The 23608-nt window shown below is 44.8% G+C and overlaps 1 protein-coding gene across 1 annotated transcript in view; it reads right to left on the bottom strand.

The window, feature by feature from the left end:
• Positions 1 to 23608, bottom strand: part of LOC103805944 (kalirin-like) — a 55106-nt gene that overhangs the window by 3904 nt on the left and 27594 nt on the right. The window contains exons 16-24 of the mRNA XM_009078609.1: positions 20389 to 20512; positions 18967 to 19026; positions 8766 to 8793; positions 8176 to 8347; positions 5899 to 6020; positions 4290 to 4421; positions 2402 to 2566; positions 1447 to 1525; positions 87 to 287 (exon numbers count right to left, since the gene is read on the bottom strand). Coding sequence (XP_009076857.1) covers positions 87 to 287; positions 1447 to 1525; positions 2402 to 2566; positions 4290 to 4421; positions 5899 to 6020; positions 8176 to 8347; positions 8766 to 8793; positions 18967 to 19026; positions 20389 to 20512 — 1083 coding nt within the window. The remainder of the gene's footprint in view (positions 1 to 86; positions 288 to 1446; positions 1526 to 2401; positions 2567 to 4289; positions 4422 to 5898; positions 6021 to 8175; positions 8348 to 8765; positions 8794 to 18966; positions 19027 to 20388; positions 20513 to 23608) is intronic.

Here is a 23608-nt window from a genome sequence, read left to right as displayed (position 1 = left end):
GCTGAACTCAGGATGAATTTTATCCTTGGCTTTAATAGGGCTGTGATTCCTACCCTGACACTTGAATTTGAGCTCTGTGTACTTACAGTTCCAAAACTAAGATGTAAGAAGTAGGAGACTCGTAGGTATCATGGATAGTGATGTACTGAGGATGCTGTAAGTGCTGTAACAAAGCTGCTTCGTGCGCTGCCTGTTCTTTCTTCTTCATTTTTTTACTAATGAATTTTACAGCAACATCTTTCCGGGTGGCTTTGTGAACACATTTCTTTACTATGGAGAATCGACCCCTGAAATTATAAAGCAAACAGAATAATGAAGTGGCCTCATGAATAAATCACACCTAGTTTTCAGTGCAATAACAGAGTGATTTTCGAAGTGTTATTTGATTCATCACATTAATATTTCACAAGGAATCAGATTTAGCAAGTTGTTCATAACCTTTTCCAACAAAGGCCCCTCATCTCTTAGCTTGGGTGTAGAGATTCTTTGGGGATTAGCAAACACAGACAGTGTCACTTTGGTGTCACTTTGCTTTGTGCAGCCATACTTATATCCTCTAACAACCTCCCCTGGGTTCAATTTGCTGCCACTTTACAGGCTCTCTCTCTCTTTTTTTTTTTTTCTAGCTGTGGGTCTCCCTTCTTTAGTTGCTTTATTAAAGAGACCAAACTTTCTCAGACAACTAAAACAAAAACCTTGTCAAATAATCACTAACCTACCATTTTGTATCACTTTTCCAGACACACAGTAAGAAACCAAGAAAAAAGCTGTCAGGAAAGCATTTAGGAAACTCATACAGGCTAGTGCCAAGCATCACTCCAGAAAGTAAAACTACCCAGTGAAACCATGTGCTGAACTTGGGCTCTTAGTAATACAACACTGTTTTTTACAGAACCAGAGAGACTCCTGTCCTTTCAACCCCAGAATTACTTGTCTCTGATCTCTGAGCTGAAGTACTAACTGCATTAACCTGAATTGTTTGCATGTCCCCTATCTATTATCTCTGAAGAGCACCAAGGTCTGACAACAAATGCCGCTCCTATTTAGGCTCCTGTTCAACTGACTCTCCCAGTCAGCAAAGTGCTTCGGCATGTGATTTAAGTCAGTCACATGCCCAGGTGTTTCAGCAAACTAAGTCTTTGAGGTTAAGCTTATCCAGAACCAGTAAATTGTCATGACTTCAAAAGCTAACATCAAATCAGATATGATAGTGGAGATACAGCTGCCAGAGATTTTGCTGCCTAATTGTTCAGCAGTTTGCCAACTGGCAATCCTCAAATCACAACAAAATTTAGTCAGTATTTTAATCAGTATCTAATGTGGTCTTTGAAAGGAGCAGCAGTTTTTGAGCTAACTACAAAAGCAATCTAAACTCCCCTCCAAGGAAAAAAGCTTCAAGCCATTGTTTGAGTGTTTTATTGCAGTGATAAGCAGGGTTAATATTACCTCCCAATCTCATGCAGCTCTGCATAAGCCAGGTCAAAGTTTTCCTTCCATGAAATAGTGGCACCATCGGCAGCAGAGTCTTTAAGAGAACAGAGCACATTCAAGAAAGTATAAAGACAGTTTCCTGTGGACTATAAACAGCATATTTTAAAATTATGAGAGACCATTTTACTTAAACCAGGAAACATTACCACTAGGTGTCCAGTTTCATACTGCTCAGGCACAGCTCCAGTGTGTTGGACCACTAAATGCCAAAGCTCCCCAGAGGAAGGTATGGATAAGGTGGGCTCAAATCTGTCCTTGCAGTTTTGGGCTCAAAAAGGCCACACAGACAGATTAAGGGCATGTCTCTGTGTAACTCGGAGGTAGAACTATGCTGTATGAGCTCTTGTTCCATCCAGCACAGGCTGTTCCAAGCCAGTCACAGACCTAGTGAGCTGGGGAAATGTAAGCTCTGCTCACAGCACTGTTGTGAGTGAGCTGTGCCCCAAATTCCTGCAGCACTGTGTGCTGAGGACTTGCCTCCATCACAGCCTTCCTATTCCAGCTGCATTGCTCAAGGGGGTACATTTTTCAAGTGGAATTGCAGCCCTCAGCTGAGCTGCTCAGCTGCTGGTGCTGCTGGCACTGCTGGAAAAGCAAAGGGGACACCAGCCAGGACACAGAGCCTGTTGTGCAGAGATAAAGACAAGCAATAATCATAGGATAGAAAGCAGGGACCTGCTAAGGATCTGCAATAGATTCTGTGGCAGAGGGAGGCTGTAAGCCTGGATGGAGGTGAAGACATGAAAAGCCATCCTGGTGGCAGGAGATCTCTGAGCATCTCCCAGGCTTTTTCATGTATTCCTACCAAGTCCAGGCTCCCTGTTGTTATCAGGATCCATAAAAGCACACCATACAGATGGCACAGGTGGATTCCTGAGCACATCAGCTCCCCCTTGCAGTGCCCACTCACCATACTCTGGGAGCCTCACAAATTCGGACGGGTCGCTGGGCAAGCTGATCCCCCAGGGATTGCTGGCACTCACTCGAAACTGGTACTGGCAGCCTGGGGCCAGGTCCTCAATGACGAGGTATGTGTCCAAAGTTGAGGCTACTGACTGCTGCCAGACCTGTGAGCCTGTGTTTCACAGAGGGAGAAGAGAGCTGAAGGAAACAGTCTCACTGTGTGAACTTAGAGCAGAGGCTTTCTCTGCCCAACACGTAGTACCCTGCGAGGTGAAAATCTACAGGGATTTTAAAAGGCAGTGTTACAGCAGACTGTTAAGCCAGAAATGGATCACAGGAAGCTATTTTGTGTTGCAGTCTGGCTAAATGATTGAAGGAGGAAATGCCCCTCTTGTTGACCGAGAGTGATGGAAAAAGTGTGGCCCAGGGACAAGCTGATCTCTCCAGTACTCTAGCTGTGGCTGTGTGCTACAAGCAATGTCTCAGGGCAGCATGATAAGACAGAAGTGAAGGGCTGATTTGATGACAGCTCTGCTATGAGAGAAACAGTAGCAGAAATCCTGCAAAAAAACCAGACCCCAAAACCATGAACTAGGGAGTCCCAGGTGAAGCTGAGACAGGGTATTGGTGCAAACCAAATGCTTTTGCAGATAAAGATAGGTTGCTACAGTGAAAGCTGCAGCTGCAGGAGGAGAACCAGCTTTCTGAGGCTCAGTACAGGCATCTTGCAGATGAGCAGAATTGCAGCAAAGAAATGTGTGACTCTGTCATGTGTTTCTGCTCCTATCAGAAACAAACCCAACTATTGCCTAACCTGTGGCATTCAAAGGAGCAATACTTTACTCCTTTGTACACCGTCATGGAATAAAAAAGGACCCTGGGACACAGAACCCTGCCACAGACTGTGACTTCTTTCAAAAATACATAACATTTTATCTTATTTTAGAAAGTTCAGGGCCTTTTACCTTTATGTTATTTACCATGACCCATATATTTTGTGTGCACTATGGACAAATTCTGATTGCCCCGTCTTACAAGGTCAAGGCTGGTTCTACAGGGAGAAATCAGTTTGACCTATGGAGTGAGAGGAGGACTGAAAACTGAAAACACTGCTGCTTTTTTGCTGTTTGTCTGGGGGCTGTTGTTAATAGAGGAGCTTCTACTCTTTCACAAAAATGCCAGTTACCCTGCTGGCACAATGAGGGACAAGGGAAAGTATTTGCTAAGAGAAGGCATTAATATGATGGAGTGACTAGGTTTGCACATTTACTAAAATGAGGTAGGATTTTTTGAAGGATGAAAGGGGAAAAACAGAGGCCATACACATAAGGCAAGGTTTACTGCCCAGAGACCTTCACACCTTTTCAGGAAGGACGCAAAAAAAAGGTGTAAATCATTTCAAATGTCTTTTTCAAGAGCACATGCCTGTGCACATGGGGAAAGCAGTGCATTTAATATCTAATTCATCCGGAGAATAGAATGGTTGGATTTAAGAACAAATGGATTTCAGAGCTGAGCTTGAAAAGTGTGCAGGAATCTGAAACTCTATCCACATCAAAAAAATAATGAGGCTGATTTGTTTTTTCACTCTTGGGAAGCATCCACCAGAAAGGATGGATGGTGGTAGAATGCAAATGATACAAAGATGCCTTAGCGATGGATATGTTTTAGTTTAGCACACTTTACTTGTCATAAGTGACTGGAGGAAACAGAAAGGTTAGAAATACATGACAGATTGGACTGGATGATAGAAGGTCTTCTTTTGGCCTTAGACCTTGCGATCTGTAAGGTACAACTACTGGCACCCCAGTGGTGGTAAGAATGGTATCTGTTGTGCCATAAAGGAGACTTTGTTCTCATTCTTTCAGCCAACAAGCACAGCTCAAAGCACTTACCTTCTTCCCTGTACTCCACAGTGTAGCCTGAAATGGTGCAATTGCCCGTACTGGATGGGGGTAGCCAGCGTAGGATCACAGAGGTGCAGCTTCTCTCCTGAGCAATGGGGCGGTTTGGGGCAGCTGGGACACCTTGGGAAGAGAAAACAAGCACCAAGTATGGCATCACATTAACAAGTGCTAGTGCTTTATTCTGAAGATCAGGTGTATCAGGTACCTCAGGTCACTACGGGGCAGCTGTGCCTTGTAGAAGGAGCACTCTAGTTTACCTTGGGTCACCAGCACCACCAGAGGAAAGGTAATGTTGCAGTCCCATTCACCCGTGACCGTGGGGCTGATACTTCCATACTAGCAGCCAGGAGTGAAGCCCCACTGTCTCAGCATGATCTCACAGTACTACAGCAAAGGGTGAATTTCTTCCTACTCACAGCTGGTGGTCAGCTCACTGTGATGCCCCAGAGAGGTCCCTGTGAGACTTGACCATGAAACTCACTCCTTGGGTGTACAGCATCTGAGCTCAGTTGTTGTAAAGGCAGAGCCTTTCTACCTGCCACCTTCTGCTGCTGATTTTTGCTCCAGCTCAAGACCTGATGAAAAGCACATGGAGCTGGGGAAAACAAATATTCCCATTGGACTTCACTAAGCTGCAACTGAAGTTTCAAAGGTGAGGAGTCGGTTACCATTGAGGTGTCCAAAAATGACACAAGCAAGGCATTCAGAGTTCTTCGGTGTGTATGGCAATGGGTGTGCTTGGCAGCAGATTGACAAACGACCAGTAATTCTTCTGTGCTTTGCTCAGGGCTCACTTCAGCACAAGATTAGTTAGTGCAGCCACTAATGTGCTTGGATAAATTTGGAAAATTATATCTCTAGGGCAATTTGAGACCAAACAAATCAACTTCTAAATGCTCGTGACATTCCTGCATCTGTAAGTCACTAGTTAGACATTCATCTCTGGACCTTCCCCTTCAACACAGCAGGCACCTCTCATCTCTCATGCTAACAGATCCCTTCCCAGAGCTGGAGGTAATGAGCACCAACTCATCATTTCATATTCATTACAATCAGATGGGTCACTAATTACACTACTGAGAATTTAGGCTTGGAGACATCTCTGAGTTGAATCCCTGCAGAACAGTTCACACAAGACAAACCTTACTCTTGTCTCCTCTGTCCCCTAAAGAGAAGGGAAGATGGAAAATTGGTGTTGCTTGATCCCAGGTCCCCCTGCTCCAGGCATACTCTAAAGCCCAGATCTTCCTGCAGTCAGTTGGGGCATCATCCTCCCAGGGACTTGGGAGCCTGAGGGAGCTCAGCTTCCCCTGGCCCACTTTACCAAGCCCCTGGGAAGCAATGCTGCAATGCATTTTCATTTCCCAGATGTGATGTTTATGATTAGACAACTTAATCAAGCACAAAGAATATGCAAAGCCTTCAGCCATCAGTGGGAGTTGTGGCTGAGGAATGGTTGTATGATTTTAACATCTCAATTCACCTGGCACAGCTCCACATCCAGCTGCCTCTGCACTAGCTGTTGTTGTGTGCTCCCAGCCCCCACTAAGGGACCCTGACAGCAAAAGATCCTGCATTTTAAAGTCAGATGTACTACCTTGAACTTTGATGGTGGCAGAGGTTGATGCAGTTCCATGTTCATTGGTTGCCACACAGGTGTAAATGCCACTGTCCTGAGGCATCAGATTGCAGATCTTCAAGGTGAGCTCCCCAGAGTCACTGTGGATTCAGAAGGCCCCAGTTAGAAAGCACTGCTTTGCTTGCTAATGGTTTTTATACAGCTCCTGTCCTGCCTCCAAACACATGTGCACACAAATCCTTTTAACTCATTTGAAGGAACATCCCTCCAGAAATCTGGTACCCAAGTACAACCCATCCATAAGTGAGGATTAGGCTGTTAATGAAACCTTTGAGCAAACCTTTGGGCCAAATTGCCTGCCAGACAAATCTTGTCTGTTGTGGCCTCAGAGGAAATGCTGAAGGATCACTCAAGCAGCAAGCAAAGTCCAGGAGTTGAACATTTCCTGTGTCTGTCTAGAGCTGGATGATTAGACTCCTTATATCTGGAAAGATTTCCCCAGGCACATCTTTCCTATCTTGGGAGATGCTGAGCTCCTGTGCCTCTGTAGTGAAGTCCAACACACACCAGACAAATTGTGCTTCCCACAGATGCAGAAAGCAGTCACACTGCACAGGGTGTCTGACATTTCTGGGAAGCTTCAGACCCCTGGAGCATGTGCCATTGGCCTAATGTTACTGCCAGGCCTCCAGTAAGAAGGCTGGACGTCTCATAACAGCTAGGGATAAAGAGCACAGTGCTGAGTTCGTGAGAGACACTCAGTCTTTGGGCCAATCTGAGAAAATAAACAGCTCTGCAGAGTCTAGAGAATTTATAGCAGGTCTGTTCATAGTCACATCAGCTTGTACATTTCAGTCTTCGATATGCAGTTTAAAGGATTTGGCCTGAATTAAAGGATTTTGCTTGTGTAACTGCTTTAGATGTACTGGAGACCCAGCTTAAAACCAACAATAAGTTCCCTTGATAGCAAAAGTAGGCTAGTTCTTGAATGCTTAATCTGTTGGAAACTGTAGAAGGACGTGGTTGCTGGGATAACTGTCTGGACACTGCAGCTTTTCCTGGTCTGACTGCGCTGGTTTAAAACAGGAGAAAAATATCTCCTTTCCGTGAAATCCAGACACTCATGCCGGCAAGATTTGTAAGAGCCACTGATCCACTGGGCCTCTCCTTGGCAGGCAGTGTCTTCACTGGAAAACGTACACAACTAACAAGACAATACAAGTGTTGACAGTGCACAGGGAGCCAATGCGCAGGCAGAGGACTGTGATGAAAACCAGAGCCCTGTATGGAAAAATCTCCCCATCCCAACCCCAGCCAGAGCCTGAAGATAAGGCACTAGTGATGTACTGAGTAATGGCTAAAAGACAATTTTGGATGCTCTGGGGTGGCCACACAAGCCAATGGTCTCTGAAGGAAGCTCTTGATCAGATGTATTTTTTTTTATTGAATATGTAAAATCCCTTCTCTCTTAGTGTTCTTTTTTTCAGTTTCAGTGACTTTGTACTCCCTGGATTCATTTCAGCCTGAGCTAGAAGTGCTGAAAAGTTCGAATGAAAGATTACCTCCTGGAGATTTCCACTGCAGTTCGGCCCAAATCGCTTATATAAGCTGCAGATGAGCATCCAGCAGCAGGCTGTTACCTGACCTGAATTCAACTCCACATCTTTCTGAATCTTTGCTTGCTGGAAAGATGGTTTTCCTCCCTCCTAGCCAAGCCAGGAACATCATGACAAGCATCTTTCTGTCCAAGCACAGCCAGATGTAGCCTTCCCAGGAACATATGTGGGTTTTTTCGGAACAGCTGAGGAATGGCTCAGGAAAACTGCAGGAGTTACCACCTCTGCCCATGAGATGAGAAAATGCCCAGTGATAGGGGTATTGCAAGCTGGTGAGTACTTGCTCTGCTCAGCTCCTGCTTCTGCCAAAGGTAAGCATGGCATCACACTCAAGCAGAGAAACCCCAGCAATTCAGAGGCAACACTAGCCAAACTAATGGGTTGTAAACATTCTGGCTTCTAGTTTGCAGCTGGCTCAGGAGGTCACAGGAGCAAGCCTCCATCTGCCAGCAGCACGTTTTGTGGATATAGCCTATGTCAGCTTGGGAAATGATAGAGCTACCTGAGCCCCAAAGTCTGACCTTTTCTAGCCAATGTGTGGTGTACTGATGTGCCAATGAACCATGTCAGACTTGACTAACTGCATTTCTAATGAGTCTTGGAGCCTGGCTGGTGCCATATTTGAGGGCAGCATGACCATCATGACCAACTATGTAGGGGTCCACAGGCAGGATCTTACCAGGATGACACTGTGTAAGTGGCTGTGCTGTTGTCATTGTCCAGAATGTTTTGATCTGGTCCTTTCCAGGTTATAGTTGGTTTGGGTCGTCCACAGACTTTGCACTGTAGCATCACTGTATCACCAAGAAGGCAGGTGATGTCCACTAATGGCACAAGAAACTCTGGAGCAACTGGAAACATGGGGACACACAAACAACACCTTTGTTTAGTCTACAGGTGAGGCTGTTTGGAGTATACAAGTCTAGAGAACACATTATAGGACCAACTATGGGATCTCGGTTCCAAACAGCTGGGGGTCCTGGGATTATGTTACCAGAGCTCCCCTTCACTAAAAGCCACCATACAACAGCTCAGAGAAGGAGGTAGCAGGAACTGTCCACCCCCAGCCCTGTGCTCTGGCAGGAGAATGAGACTTTGTGAGGGCAGGTGTGGGGGGTTCAGCCTTGCCCGTGGCCCTGGGCTGTCTGAGCTGAGCAGCCAGCAGGCAGCTCACTCTGCCAGGGGACTGAGCAGCAAATACTGGTGGGTGCAGAGCATGCTGTGACACTACAGTAAATCACAGCTGCTGCACAGCTGTCCTTAACTCACCTTCTTGAATGAAATTGGGGTTGATTATCTGCAAAATACAAAGAGATAAAAGCATTTATTTTCTGGACAGTGACAAAGAAACATCTAATTTCACGAGGCACCATGGTGAACCTGACAAGAACTGACCAGTGCCAATGAGCACCTTCTAACAACCAGCAAGTGCAACAAGCTCCAGTGACAACAGAGCAGGCCTGGGCACAGCTGGGAAAGTAAATGAAAGCTACAGCTTCTTGAACTCTGATAAAGCATCACAGGGAACAGGCACAGCACCAAGGCTGAGGAGGGTGGACATGCTTTCTCTTTGCCTAGATGACAGTGCTCAAGCCATTAACTCTTCTTCTCAGGGGTAGTTTGTGCCCCCTGTGCTCAGCTCCAGACCTGTGTCACACAGCACCTGCAGTCACCTCGCACCTGGGGCATGTCACCAGTACTCTGGCCACTAACCAGGTTTGGAGAAATGTCCTTTAACTTCTGTTCAGCTTCAGGAAAAAAAAGGGTGAAGCACTAAACCAGAAACACTTCATTTTACCCATGGGTGAGGATCAGTCTTGCAACAACTCTGGGTCTATCACAATGAGTAAAAGTTCACTCATTTCACTGGACTGCTAGAAACTTTCCAGCTTGAAACTAGGTTTGGATAATTTGGAGTTATTTTATCTAACTAGTTAATTGATCAAGTTAGCAAAGACTTGAAAATCTGCTGTCTCCCCATGGTCTCTATGTGCCAATGTAACCCCAGAAGCAAAGCTGGGAAAAGCAAAGACAACTCCATAAAGTTCTTACATGCAGAATCGACCCTAATTATATAATGGTATACAATAGTACAGAGGTTTTAGCCTCATTAACTGTTTTAATAATCTTGTAAGGCCTTGTTATTAACATTCAAACTAATAATCTCACATCAAGCACCATAAACACCAGTATGATTTCTCTCACCTGAAGTATCTTCATTACTATTTATTTCAGATCTATTTTGGAAGATGCCAATGTAGCAGTGACCTAAATTGTGGCCTGCCAAAGCTCATAGAAATTTTTTGCAGAGGCTCGGAAACCAGGCCATGAAACAGAAGTAATATCCCTTCAAAATAAGGTAGATATATCTTCAAGATTTATATTTACATTTTGGCTTTATAAATAGTTTTCCAAGGTGAACGGCCCAGGCAGAAATTCAAGGAGGAACTTCTTCACAGGGCCAAGTGAAGCTCTGCTACCAGCACTGAGACCTCAGGGTCTGCTTTCCCCTATCACCACACAAAACTGAAATGAACCAGCCATAACTTGGGCCTTCCCCTCACGAATGTTCATTTTTCCCCCACAGAAACATACCTGACATCAACAAATTCCTTGCTACCTGAGACTCAGAGTATTCTTTGTCATAGCAATAGGCAGAATCCGATCCTTTGGGATCGATCTACAGAGAATACAATGCTCATGGCACTGGCTGAAATAACCAGTCAGTGCCAGGGCTTTGCACTCCAGAAATGAGTGGGGGCTGTTGCCTGGGGCTGCTGCTTGTGGACAAAGCAAGTCTCAGTTCCTACCACGTAGCCAGTCAGTCCTAAATGTCTGTGCCTGGTGGGCAAAAGTGTGATGGTTTGGACTCTCACCTGCTTCCAAGAGTGTCGAGATTTCAAACATCTCATTCCCAGCATCCTGGAAGGAGCAACCTCTGCCTACAACCTCGGAGAAACTCTTTGAGCACTATTACTATAATTAGGGCTTCTTACCTTTTACAAGCCATGTTGGGGGCATTTCTGCAGTGGGGAGTGCATGCCACCCCTGCAGTGGAACAGCAAGGTTCAGCTTGCTGGCAGGAGCCTGAGCAGGTGAGAGCCAGCCAGGTCAAGTCTTCCTCCTCCTGCTGCACCTCCTGGCCCTGGTTTCTCTCGAGGTAGGAAGCACAAAGCCCCATCTGAAGGGTGAAGCTAGGCACTGTCTCTAGGACATGGACCTCTAGCCAGCCAGCCCAAGAACCTCCTAGAGGGTGAGGGGCTCAGAGGCAGCAACTGCTGCTCCACAGGGTCCAGGATCCACATACAGCCTCCTGGACCCTGCAGACAGGAAAAAATTGGGGCACAACAGGGCACTGGATGAAAAAACATCCTCTCTCTCACTTGTGCATGTGAAAAAAGAAAGATGGATCTTTATGATTAAGTTGTATTGCTCACACAACACAGCAAAGGAAGAAGAAGCTGCTCCGTGGATTACCACTTTCACTCACAGAGGTCATCTACTTTTCAGCTGAGTAACCCCAGGCATCAGCTCATTTGCACATACATCTTCATTTCTGTAGTGTTTGGCTTAACTGGCTGGAGATCCATCCTCTGGAGCTCTGCCCTTCCTTCCCTGCAGCATGCACTAAATTCCCTTATTATTCACTGATCTCCATCCCTGTAGGATTAAAGATCAGGAGAAAGAAACACTCATAACACTTTACATTAATTTATAATGCTAAAGGATTCATTAGAAGATGCAACTACAATAATGAATGTAATGGATATACCTGTAAGTAAATAATTACACATTTCTAGTGACTTCCAAGGTACAATAATTTATGATAATTGCCTTACCAATGCTTTTTTTGCCCCTTGCCTCACCATGAAAATATCAGAAATAAAATTATCACTGCTAGATAACATTGGAAGAGTCTGTGGGTAAAATTTACATTTCCTTTCCCAAAACTTCATCTGTTAATTAATCAAATACTACCTAACAACACCCCCACAGCCACATCACAGCTTTTGCCTGCTGCAAGCTGAGACAAAAATAAAAGCCTGTTTGCATGAGAATGTTTAAGTGCTACCAAAGTGATTTAACACATCACTTAATTAGGGAATGGGATTTGAAGCAGGGGGGCAGATGATGGGGTAAGTAGGACAGAAATAGGAGAGCAAAGGTTTACAGCCAGATCTGCAGGCAGAATCCAGCTCTGCTGGTTCACATATCTGCTCCCAGGCCCTGGGGGTTTGCTGCCTCTCTCTGCAGACCAGCTGGGTTACCAGGCAATGGGTGGATGGCAGGAGATGGCAGCCTCCACAGAGTCCTTCTAGATTAAGTGCAAGACCTTTGGAGACACTATTTCATCGTTGTCCAGGTAGGTCTTTAATCCCTGTGGGTGGAGAGCTCAGAGGATGGGAGCTCATGTACTGCTTCTCTGCACAGCCTCCTGCTTGTGCCAGAGCTGGTTTCCCTTATGGATGCACTTGCCAAGTGCCTCTCAGAGCCTCTTGAAAATGATGCTGTGTACAAAAAGCTGGAGAAGATCTTAAAATCCATGCAAATAACTCTTCACAATTCTTTTCCTCTTTCTTCCTCAGGGCTTTTGCAGAGAGATGGAAGCCAGGTTGGGTTGCTCTGAAGAGCAGAAACACCTGTGGGCGAGGGCCCAGGTGGGCTACTGGCAAGGAGGGTGATGTGCTGTGCACTGACAGGCAGGGGCTGCAGCTCCCCAGCAGCCACTGATGCTCAGGGGCCAGCACACTGCACCTGCAGGACGTGATGCTGCAGCACGATGCGCACGTTCACATGGGCAACACAGTGGGCTCCTAATCCAACTGACATCTCTCTCAGAAAGAAAGGAAGTGAAAGACTTCCCTCTCCAGCGTATCTTCCCTCCTTTTAAAGCCCCAGCCCGCCCTAGGGTGTTCCCACACAAGGTGAAGGGCCGTGGTGGTGTTTGTGGGGGTGAGGTAGGAGTTCTACTTCTGTGCATCACTCCCTCAAGGACTGCCCTGCACTGCTTTCAGACTGCCAGGTGGAAAAAACACCCTGCTGGATATGCAGCTTTTGTGGAGGTTTACTCTTCTTCTCTCTGAAAAGCAACACAAGACTCAGCCCTGACAGCCCACTCAGTCTGCTGCAGTATGAACAGAGATCTCACAGCTCAGCCTGCAGCCAAGGACCCATGGCCACAGTGGAAGGTGTCCCAGGGTCTCACCTTCCAAGGGCTCCCTGAAGAAATCCTGGGAAACACCACCTGCACCCTTGTGGCTGCCAGTCTGGCCCATGAGTGGACAAACTCATGGGGATAGAACTGCCCAGCACAAAAACTTCTCACATCATCTTCAGTGTCAGTCCACACCACACAAACACAAACCTGAAGGGATGAAACTTGGTTGGCAAGGCAGGTGAGAAACACAGATGGCTCTTTTTTCTAAGAAGATAATTTTAGTTGAAATGAGATTTTTTTTTTTTTTTTTTGTAAAATACCTATATCCTGGTTCAGGGTATGTGAAAACTTGTACAGCTCCCTCTGTGGCCAGGAGAGTTGGTTTTCCATACAATGACAGCTGAAAATGGAAACACCTCCCAGGGTGACAAAGGCAGAATATGAAACAGCCTCTGCCCAAGTGGTGTGGGGTCTAACGCTGACCAGGCAAAGATAGGCAGTGAAGGGAGCAGGGTGAGATAAAAAATGGGAGAATGGGTCAGGGTTATTCAATAGAAAGCCAGAAATAGACCTTGCTTCTCCCTCCTCTAGCCTGCACCGTTTCAGGGCTCGAATTAAGACACGAGGCATGTATTTGAATGCCTTCAGGGACCTGCAGAGATCTAAGTGACTAAGATCTAGGTGAATTAAGTGTCACTTACCAGTCAGGCTTTAGAAAAGCAGCATGGGTGCTGCATCCAGCAACTCACTATTTTGCAGTATAGGCCACTTTTTTCCTGTTTTGTTAAGTACATGTTATAAAGACAGCAAGGCACCTGCAGGAGTAGCTGCAAAGTTGACTCGCAAAGTGACTTCAACCACCCTAATTCTTAGCAAAAGCTTATCTTTCATTTGTGCACACATGCTGTATCTGGTGGGGAGTGAGAAGCCACCCTGCCATGCCAGTGCCTGTCCTGAAATGCTCTGTGAGTGCAGCTCAGCTGCCTGAGAGGGTTCTCACCTTGGCCAGGGTTTGCTTCTCCATGTGTCCTCACCATGCCTACCTCACTTCCCTGGAGGAGGCTTGTGCCCAGCCCAGACACACCAATGCACAGAGGGGCCCAGCAGATGCCCAAATTTTCCCAATGCCATATTGCAGTCCCATTTTGAGGGAGCATATCAAAACCAGGAGTGAGAATAATTCTTTTTCCCCCCAAAGCATATAAGGATAGGCTGCAAACCAAGCCCTCTGTAACAAGATCTGTGCTTTATCCAAACAGCAGAGGGCATGTTTACTCCAAGACAAAGCAGCTTAGCATTTTGTAAACACTTCATGGCACCTCTTTTCACCGAGTTAAAATAAAATAATGACGCATTTGCACATGCTGTTAGCAAAGTCAGCAGCATGTTCCTAGCTCTCGAACTCAAGAACAAAACAAAGATTCTCAGGAAAAAAATGAAATTAATTATAGAGAAATTAGCCAATTCTAATTTGTAGGAAAAGATCTATCACTCATACTTGACTATGTCAGCTTTTACTTTGAGACTTTTGGGGGAACAGTCTCACAATGTCACCAGCTTCCCTTTCCCCCCAAAGAGAAATAAATTAACAAAAGAATTTTCTTGATAAAACAAGCAAATAAGGTTCCCATCACACATGGATGGATTCCACCAAAGGGAAAATATAATTTAAAATGTCATCTGATGAAATGTCCCATGGCATCAGCATTTTGGCAGGGATGGGGGATGCCTTCTGGCACCCAGCGTGGATGGGCTCGGATGCCTTTGAGACTGATGGCGAAGCCACAAGGGATGCTGACTGCTGTACAGCATCTGTGCAAAGCAGAAGTCCTCTTGCCCTCATCACTTTCTTGCTGTGTGGCCCTAACTGTTGGTTGCTTCAACAGCTGAGGCTGTGGGATGTCTCTGGAACCTCAGGCACCGCATCGTAATACTCTACCCGTTCCTGCAGGTGAAGTAGGTCACTTCTTGCTTTTCCAAAAGCTAAACCATCATATCTGTGCTGCCAGTTCAGGCTATGTCACACCTGATGAGCTACCTTTGTGGTCTGCCTCAGCAATCCCTGGCCACTGAGGGCAGCAGGACGTTGGTGTTGCCCATGTAGGCCACCCCAGGGAAACACAGGAAGTTCTCAGGATGTACTTATTCACGCTGTGATAACAGGCCAGGAAAGGCTTTCTTACCAGTATGGTACAAGAATTTGCCAAAGGAGTATGTCAGATCTACTCCAGAGATGGAGAACTCAAGGCATTTGGGCCTGAGCTGAGTATTGGCTTGGAGCCAATGCTCCACTGATCCACCAAACCATTACTTACTCAACCACTTGGACTGTGGGGGTGCTAACACAATAACTACAGGATGTTTTCTAGTGCTTATCTTGCTCTAAGTGTCTCTGAGTAGTCCTTAACATGCTGAAATGTCATAACTGAAAAAACCAAATTATGAAGCTCAACGTACGTACCTTGGCAAGAGCCCAGCTCACTAATCTAATGATGGCACTTCCAGTGACTCGGGGTAGGCCTGGGCTTCATCTCTCCTTTGCACAGCTAAGACACTGGAGCAAACAACAGATGCTCAGTGGCAGATGTGTGTTGGCCAGCAGTACTTGTAACACACTGCAGCTGGAGTCATGCTGTGCAAAATAAGAAACCTAGAGCCATGTCAGAATCCGACACGTGAGGTCCACCCCAAAGCCAGGGGGAGCTGCTGCTGGATTTAGTGAGGTTTGGCTCAGTCAGATCTTCTGACTGCTGGAAGAACATTGACCTAGATAAGAGAGGTAGCCTGTTGGGATCTGCATGGCTGACTTATGATCCCTTCAGCAATATCGAAACCCTATGAGATGTTACAACACAGACTTGTAGGACAATCACTTGTGTCATTGTCCAGGACCCCAGACGTGGGTGTGGATGATATTTACTGATTCACAAGGGCATACACCTTCTTCCCAGAAGTGGAGTTGCCTGTCCCTGTGCAATTAACAACAGACATGTGGAAAGGGAGTCTCCAGTGTTCCTTAAATATAGGTTACTCCTATCACTCAAGTGGGTACACATGGTCCTTAAGTGCCTGCTCCTACACTCACATGCTTAACAGGTGAGTTCATGCCTTCTGTTTTGTGAAACTACAGCACAAAGCAGAAAACAAGGGGAGAACCCCCAGCATTTCTATCCTTATGTACTTCATGACACATTAATAAACAGAGTGAAAAAAACCAGCCACCACAAGATATTTTGTCTAGCAAAATCTACAGTGAATAGGAAGTTCTCCAAGGCCAGCATGTCCCTACATGGGCCAAAAACCAGTAATGGCACTTTAGGTCTTTTAAACAGTCACCCGAAATTTAAGTTTCCTGCTCTCAATGATCTGTTTTGCACATTTCTTTCTGTCTGTGTGTCCCCTTGAAACAAAGACAAACTGCTTCAGAAATGTGGAATCCTCTGAACGGAATCTTCTGTGGTATTTCATAAATAGCAAGCAAAGTGAGATCTGAAAGGTCACAGCAGCTGTGGGACGTCATGGACACTACAACCAGCTTACCAACTTCTTGCACAGTGAGTAGGCTGGAGGCAAATTGCACTGACATTTCCAGGTAATTAATATTTTTTCTTTGCATTTAGAGACTGCTCCCTCTGTTCCATCACTGGGTGCATGTTCTCATGCATGATGGGAGGAAGAGGGATGTCAGGGGTGACAGTCCTGTAAGAGAAGCCAGGTTATTGCCCTGTTATTACCTGGCTGTAATGACAGCTACAGACGACTCCACCTTAATGACACAGCAAGGGACTCATGCACCTCTGAATGTTGATGGCTGGGGCACAGCTTTCCTAACAGCACTCCCAGTGTCTATAAAATCCATCACAAGCTTAGTCAGGTGTGAGGACAAGGTCTTCCCCCTCTTTGGGCAGCCAGTCATGTTGTCTCCAGCTGTCCTGGGAGCTCACCAGTGGCTTTGCTTGGATGTACCAGACAGAGCAGGGAAAGGAAAACCAGGTGAGATGTTCACTGCACACACAGGTTGGGGTGCTGTTTAGCAGTTATTTAAGCCCAGGACACAAAGTCTAGAAAATCAATGAAGCCCTGAACCAGGCTCTGGAAGTGGAAGTAGTTTGTTTTAATGAGAAAAGACTTTAGTTTCCAAGGCCTTAATATGCCTCATTTCTCATAACACATTTGAAAAGGAGAATTAAAAAACTCATAAGGAAGGGAAAGGGCCGTGGCTCCCAGGAGCTGAATACCTCAGACCTCTACAGACCTGTCTTCCCCATGGCCTCTTCTAGGGCTTCATGAGCATTTACGAGCCTGCCCTTGCTCTGCTCCCTCTGGATGATTTTGTTTAGTTCGTACTGAGTATCAGCAATCCTTTCCCCTCAAGATTTCTCAGTCAGACCAATGGGCTGAACACACCCAATCCAGACTGCAGGTGTACTAAACCCAGCACAAAGCAAGGGCCATGCTGCTCCTTGCAGGGCAGTGTGACCTTACTAAGTCACCTCCACAACTGTTCTTGTATTTTTTCTCCCTCTGCCATTTTAAACATTTGCTCAGCCCCAGACATTTTTGTTCAGAAGCAAACTTAATCTTTCCAAGCCATAAGGAACACCATGGCTCCTGGGGACTGTAGCATAGCAGTGGCACTGTCACCTCTAGTAAGTGACCTGGGAGATGCGGGATGGGGTTTCTGAGCGTAAATCAAGTCATCCACCAGGCACACAGCTACTCCCCCAAGAGCAGATTGGTACCATAGCTAAGACTTCACATTAGTGTCTTTTGGTTCACATAGACTTTTATCTCCTGAACTTCAGAACAGTAGACTGTCCCATGGTAAAACCCAAACCAGCCAATCAAGGAGACCCATGTGGAGTATGCTAGAACTGACTAGAAATGCTGACAGTGTAAGGACTCAGATACCTTCCACTGGCAATTTTAAAACATCTGTTTTCCCTTCGGTTGAGCAAAGTCAAAACACAGAAATCCTCTGCAGAAAGAACAATGATTCTCATGCAGCTCTGTATAAGACACCTGTGTCTCAGCCACCTGTTACGACACAGGGCATATTTTCAGTGAGTGAAAGCTTACACAGACTCAAGTGCAATAACTGGGCACCACCTTGTAACAAATTCATACACTTCCAGTTGTTGCCTGTGACTGGCAAAATGCTCTTTGAAAATGCAAACACACTCCTGAGAATAATGCAGCTTTAGTGGTAAGGACCATTCAATCTCCGGATGTCAGCTGGGTCAAAAGCTTTCCTTCAGTACACATCCCAACACAATTAAAATAAAAGCAGCCTTTCAGGTTAACAGCTGAGGTGGTGCATCTCAATATGCTTCTCCCTCTTTTTTTTTCCCTCCAGGAGGACGATCAGCTTTCTTCTGCCGGATGTTTACAGTGCAGCCTGGCTAACAGCATCAGAGATCTTGCTAGGACACAGATATCCCTGTTCTCCAATGACCTGCCCTGTCGTCACCACAAAATCACTGTGTCTGTCTGAACAATGCCCTTGCCTGTTTTAGTAAGAACCTTGCTCAATGTATAGGTATGCTTGGTGTAGTCAGTATACACAGGAAAAAAAAAAGAATCCTGCAAGATATTGGGGATAATTGGGGAGAACCAGATAACTCTTTATGATTTTAAGCTCCTTCAGGCTCTCTGAACAAGGCATTTTTTGGTCACTCCAGTAGAAGTGGTGGCTTCACACGGGAAAAAGCATAGCATAATGTACTGCAATTTGGGTCCACTTATCTGCATCAGCCTTGCCTGTGATACAGGTGCATTTCCACAACCAGTTTTACCATTCTCCTTCTGGACCTTGACAGAAATGCAATTTCCCACTCTGCTAAGAGAAAAAGGAAATGTTGTCTGTTCTGATTTTCTATATAGTTTACAACGCCAGTTGTGGTACAGCATTTGCTCCAGTGATTTATAACACAAGCCTGACTGGCAGCAAAGTGTGTATTGCCAGGACAAGGGGTGTTTTTAATACAGAAAGCTGCTACATTTGCAGTTGACAAACATTCATTATTGTTGGAATGAGGCCCCAGGTGGGAAACAGTGACTGAACATGGCTACGTGAGCCTCCCGCTCAGCAGGAGCTTGTTCCTCAGCTTCCTCCACTGCTCCCAGCACAAAGACAGCCCAAACTCCAGTTCAATGCTTAGCAAAACCAGAATAGGCACTTTGTGTGACTCACTGAATTGGCACATATGTCTGTGAGCGATACAGACCCATCAGCTCCCCTTTCAGCAAAGGCATTTCAAAATGGACACATGTTCTTGGGAAAAAAATAATCACAAGGATGATTGTCTCTACCTCCATGCTAGTATTGGGGTCAAGGTCATCACACTCTGATTCCTCTGAGCTGTTTGTCTCCTTGTTTGGCAGCATGAAGAGGAAGAAAGAGAACAAGAGATTAGAAAAGAGATTGGTTAGTCAGGGCAGAGCAGCACAGTTGTGAGCAGCATGGAAATGGCTAACAGTAGAGAAAATGCTCCTACAAACCAAACAAAAAAACAAACCGACAACAAAACAAGGGAAGCAAAGGCAAAGACATGCTTTTTGCCAAAGAAGCAGCAGTGATTCTGCAGTTCGTTCAGGTAGTAAAAACGGGGAGAAAGCAAGAGGAGGAAGAACTGTGCCACCATGCTGAAGCAACTGCTTCCCTCGGGTCCAGTCCTTCCCCGGCGGGCGGCAGGGTGGCTGCGCAGTGGGTGCGAGGGCACCTGGGTTGCAGTGGCAGGGTTCCTCCCTTTGCACATGCCAGGGCTATTTTACCAGGCTTATAAGACAGAAAGCCTCTGCAAAGGAAAACAATCATGGGTTCTCCTGGAAAGGGGTGGATCCAAAGGACATGCTCAAGTGCTTTCCTGAATCAAGGCTGGGCTTTGGTTGTGTCAAAATCACAACAAGTGTTTGCTTGCCTCTGTTGGGAGGGAAAGCCCCAGATTAGTCCTGAGCAGGCCTCATGGTCGGTTTATAGGGATGGATCCTCTGAGTTGGAGCACAGTAGTCAGGCACCCAGAGCAGAAGATGGAGTTTAACCCCACAGTTCTCAACCTTTTCCATACTGGGAGATCTCAGAGAGAGAGAAAGAGACGCAGACACACAGACACACACACACACAGACACACACAGACACACACAGACCCTCTCCTGGCAAGACAGAATCAGCATCTCTGCTGTGTCTGATAACATGGAAAGAAAGAGGTCATTGGGACCATCTCCCTAGACTAAAAACCTCAAGCATCTCAAGGCTGTGAACACCTTATCTTAAGATGTGGTGAAATATTGGCCTAAAGAAAAATCATCAAGTTCAGCAAGGCCATTGTTTCACCTAGTGGCTTTTTCACTGCTGCAGCTGCTCTGATAGAGCTGTAGATTGGGCTAGAGTGTCCCAATTTTAATCACTAGTGTCCCAATTTTAAGTTATTTAACCATGTACATAGTTGGGTTTTTTAATGAAGATTACTTACTTGCATGTGGGATGCCAGGAAAAAGAAAACAATAAACAAAGGCTGCATTTTATCTTGCATGCAAAAATCCTGCTAAAATGGATACTACCAAAAAAAAAGGGGGGAAAAAAGATAACTAAAGTTGAAAAAAAAAAACCAACAAAAAATCAAAACCCAAACTCAAAACTGCTGCCCCCTCCCTCTCTCAGGAGAGGATGCTATAGGGGGTGAAAAGGATGGGAAGCAGGAGAGCAGCACAGAGCTTTCAGATGGCCTTACTCACTTTAACAGAGACTTTGTTCCCCAGAATATCCTTGGATTTACGTGGCCCATTGGCTTCATTTTTGCCACTGCTCTCCTTTTCCGCCCGCTTTCTCATGCGCAGGGTATGCCATGAACATGACTTCCTGTTGTACCAAAAAACGCAGCAATCAAATGGCAAATCATAGCAGGAGGGAAGGATTTGGAAAGGGGAACCAGCATCCACATTTGCGATTACTGCAATTCCCTAGAAGGTGAAAGCCACTGGCAATAAGCCTGTCTCAATCTCAGCAATGAGAGTTGAAGTTAAAAACCAAACTAAAGAGTTCTACGAAGCAGATGTTGTGCCACACTTGCTGTTTAAATGCATGGAGCAGAAAAAAAATGTCCATGATGGAAGCACAGGCAACTAGAACTTGATCATCTGGTTTCAGGGACTTTGTCTTGCATTATCACAAATAGAAATTTCTTTTATTTTTGCTACAGTTAAAAGACCAATTTGGTACTCAGTCATCTTGGTTAAATGCAATGAAACGAATATAAATACATAAGAATGGTCTTAATAGATTACTCAGTACAGTAAAAAATTTTAGAAGTTCAAGGTGTTGCTCACTACATGTCATTCAGAACAAAAATAGCTCAATAAATAGGAGCTGCATCATTAACTTTTCAAGAAATAAGTAACTTCCTAGAATGACAAGCTCTGCTGTGCCTCTCAAGACCAAGAATTTCCCATTTGATTTTGCCAATCCAGTTAAAGAGGACATCAGTCAGCCCTGGGTTTTGGCTAGGATCACAGCAGGCATCATTTCCAGTAAATTTTCCCCCTCTTATTACTGCTTCTATGACCTTACTCTTGGAAAAAAAACAAAACAATAAAAGACCATGTCACCCTTTGTAAGAGCAATGCTGTGTCGACAACAGAAATTGCATATCAAAGCAGACATAAGAAATTAAGAAAAAAACAAAAGAGTTTTTAATATGGATTTCATTTGGTTTAAATAGTGGACAGGTTGGGGGAAAGGAATTTTGGGAAGGGATATGTTGTCCAAAGCATAAAAGCTCTCAAAACAGCAGTGTGATGAGCTGGGATCCAGGTTCAAAGCATCTGCCCACCTTTAAGTCATGCAAATTTGATTTGCATGTTTAAGCCCAATGTTTGGCACATGTCACGTCTACAGTACCTTGATATATTTTACAAAGCAAGTTGTATGTAATCCAAGGATCACCTGTGATGCCAATAAAATGCAGTATGTTAGCAAGGTAGGACTCAAAGGATGCCCCACACAGCCGACGCTCCCCCATGAACACTCTGATTCCTAAGCGTTTTCTGCTTATACCTCAGCACCTGATGGGAGCTGTACAATAGGTCAATTAAAGAAAGACCAAAAGGCTGCCTCTGACACAAGACTGAACTGGGCCATGTTGACTGTTTCTGCAACCAGGATTAGTGTCTCCACTGCATAGAGTTGGCATGGGCAGTCATGTTTGAGCACATGGAGCACCAGAGCACCCTGCACGTCTCAGCCAAGCAGTAAGTGCTGACTGATATTTGGGCATTTCTGGAGAAGGTCCGAGTGAGACGTGCAGAGCAGGGCAAGTTATCCAACACTTCAGGATGTTTTCCTTTAAGATATGGTAGGAGTCAAGGACGTTGCTGATGAACTCCCTGACCTACGGGTGAATAATTCATGGTGCCAATACTACTGGATCAACCATATATTTTCTGTACAGTATTTGTCAACAGAAGAAACAGTTTCATTACCTAAACTAATTAGTCAATATGATCTGGCAGACTAGAGAGAGTTGCTCCAGGTTGTTTTTTACCCACAGGACTTCTATTATTCAAGTATCTTTTTGATTTCAGGATTGTTTCAGCTGCTTGGGTCTGAAAACATCATCTAAGACTTTAAATCTCACTGCAGCGAGAAAAAGAGAAGTGCAATGTCTTTCAATTTTGTTACACCTTCCTGGCCACAATTCATCTGACTACAGAACTTGATGCAGAATTTTACTGTACAGCTGCCATGAAATCAGTCTTCACCAGGAGTCTGGTACCGTGGATGACTCTAAGGGCCTGTGGTTGCATAGTGTGGTTAGAGAGGACCCCAGGAATGGCCGTGGTGGATGTGCAAGAGACGTGCTAAGCAATTCCTTTGGCTTAACATGCAATTCCAGGTAGCATTCAGTACTGACTGACAGGTAAAGTCATCATTTCTCTTAACTGAAACGGCAGCAGAGATCAAGTTATTATTTTTAGTGAATCTGACACAAAATCTTTCCTCGTGTTCAGTTCTGTGCCTCGAGATACTTGTGTAAGGTAACACAATTTGTAGCACACATCATGCATTACCATCTAGTCATTTTAGATGTTAAAAGAAATCAACAGGTATTACTGAAAAGAGGGTTGTACCTTCTGTATTTAATACCAAAAAACCACTTTCTTGCATTAGTCATTTCAGACTGACAAATTTCTAAAAATCAGAAAAGAAAAATATATATCCACACATTTGTTAAATAAGCAACAAAATATTATAAACAAAATTTAAAAAAAAAACAAACCAAAACAAACCAAAAAAAAAGGGTCAAACTAGTTCTTTTACCTCATTAAAACATGCTCATGGTGAAAATTTATTTTACATATTTAAAATAGTACATTTAAAATTAGTTACATTACAGGTACAATGATGAACATTGTGACTATCCATTATATTGCACAACCTGACTTCATCAATATGAGTTTGTTTCTTTTCTTTTTTCTTTTTTTTTTTTAAATAGTGCAAAATACTTTATACAGGAATGTACTTGGATGGGGGTCTTGCAAACCAAAAAATATATTACAAAAGGTACTGCAAACAGAAAAAAACCCAACAAAATGAAACAAAATTAAAAAAAATGATACAAGCTGTACAAGGAAATTGCCATAGACAACAAAATCTCTCCTCCTTGAGAAGCAAACCTCAGTCCAACACAGGGCCTGGATTTTTTTGCAGGTTTTTTTTTTTTTTGCTAGATGCTGTTATAACCAATATATAGATTAGTAACTTAATACAACATAAATATAAGTCCAGTCCAAGCAGGTCCACGTTGGTGTGAAATGGTGTAAGGTAAAGCATATCTTTAACCATCTATGGTTTTATTTCTCTCCAAAGTATAAACAAAACCCCACAAAATGAAAATAAGCAAAACCCAAACTATCCACCATGTCTGCCCGACGCTGCGGATTGACCACTCAGCTTGTT

The sequence above is a fragment of the Acanthisitta chloris genome, unplaced genomic scaffold (assembly GCF_000695815.1).
Source record: "Acanthisitta chloris isolate BGI_N310 unplaced genomic scaffold, ASM69581v1 scaffold34417, whole genome shotgun sequence".
In the NCBI taxonomy this organism is placed as follows: domain Eukaryota; kingdom Metazoa; phylum Chordata; class Aves; order Passeriformes; family Acanthisittidae; genus Acanthisitta; species Acanthisitta chloris.
The sequence above is the reverse complement of the archived record's forward strand: the minus strand, read 5'-3'. Positions and strand labels throughout refer to the sequence as shown.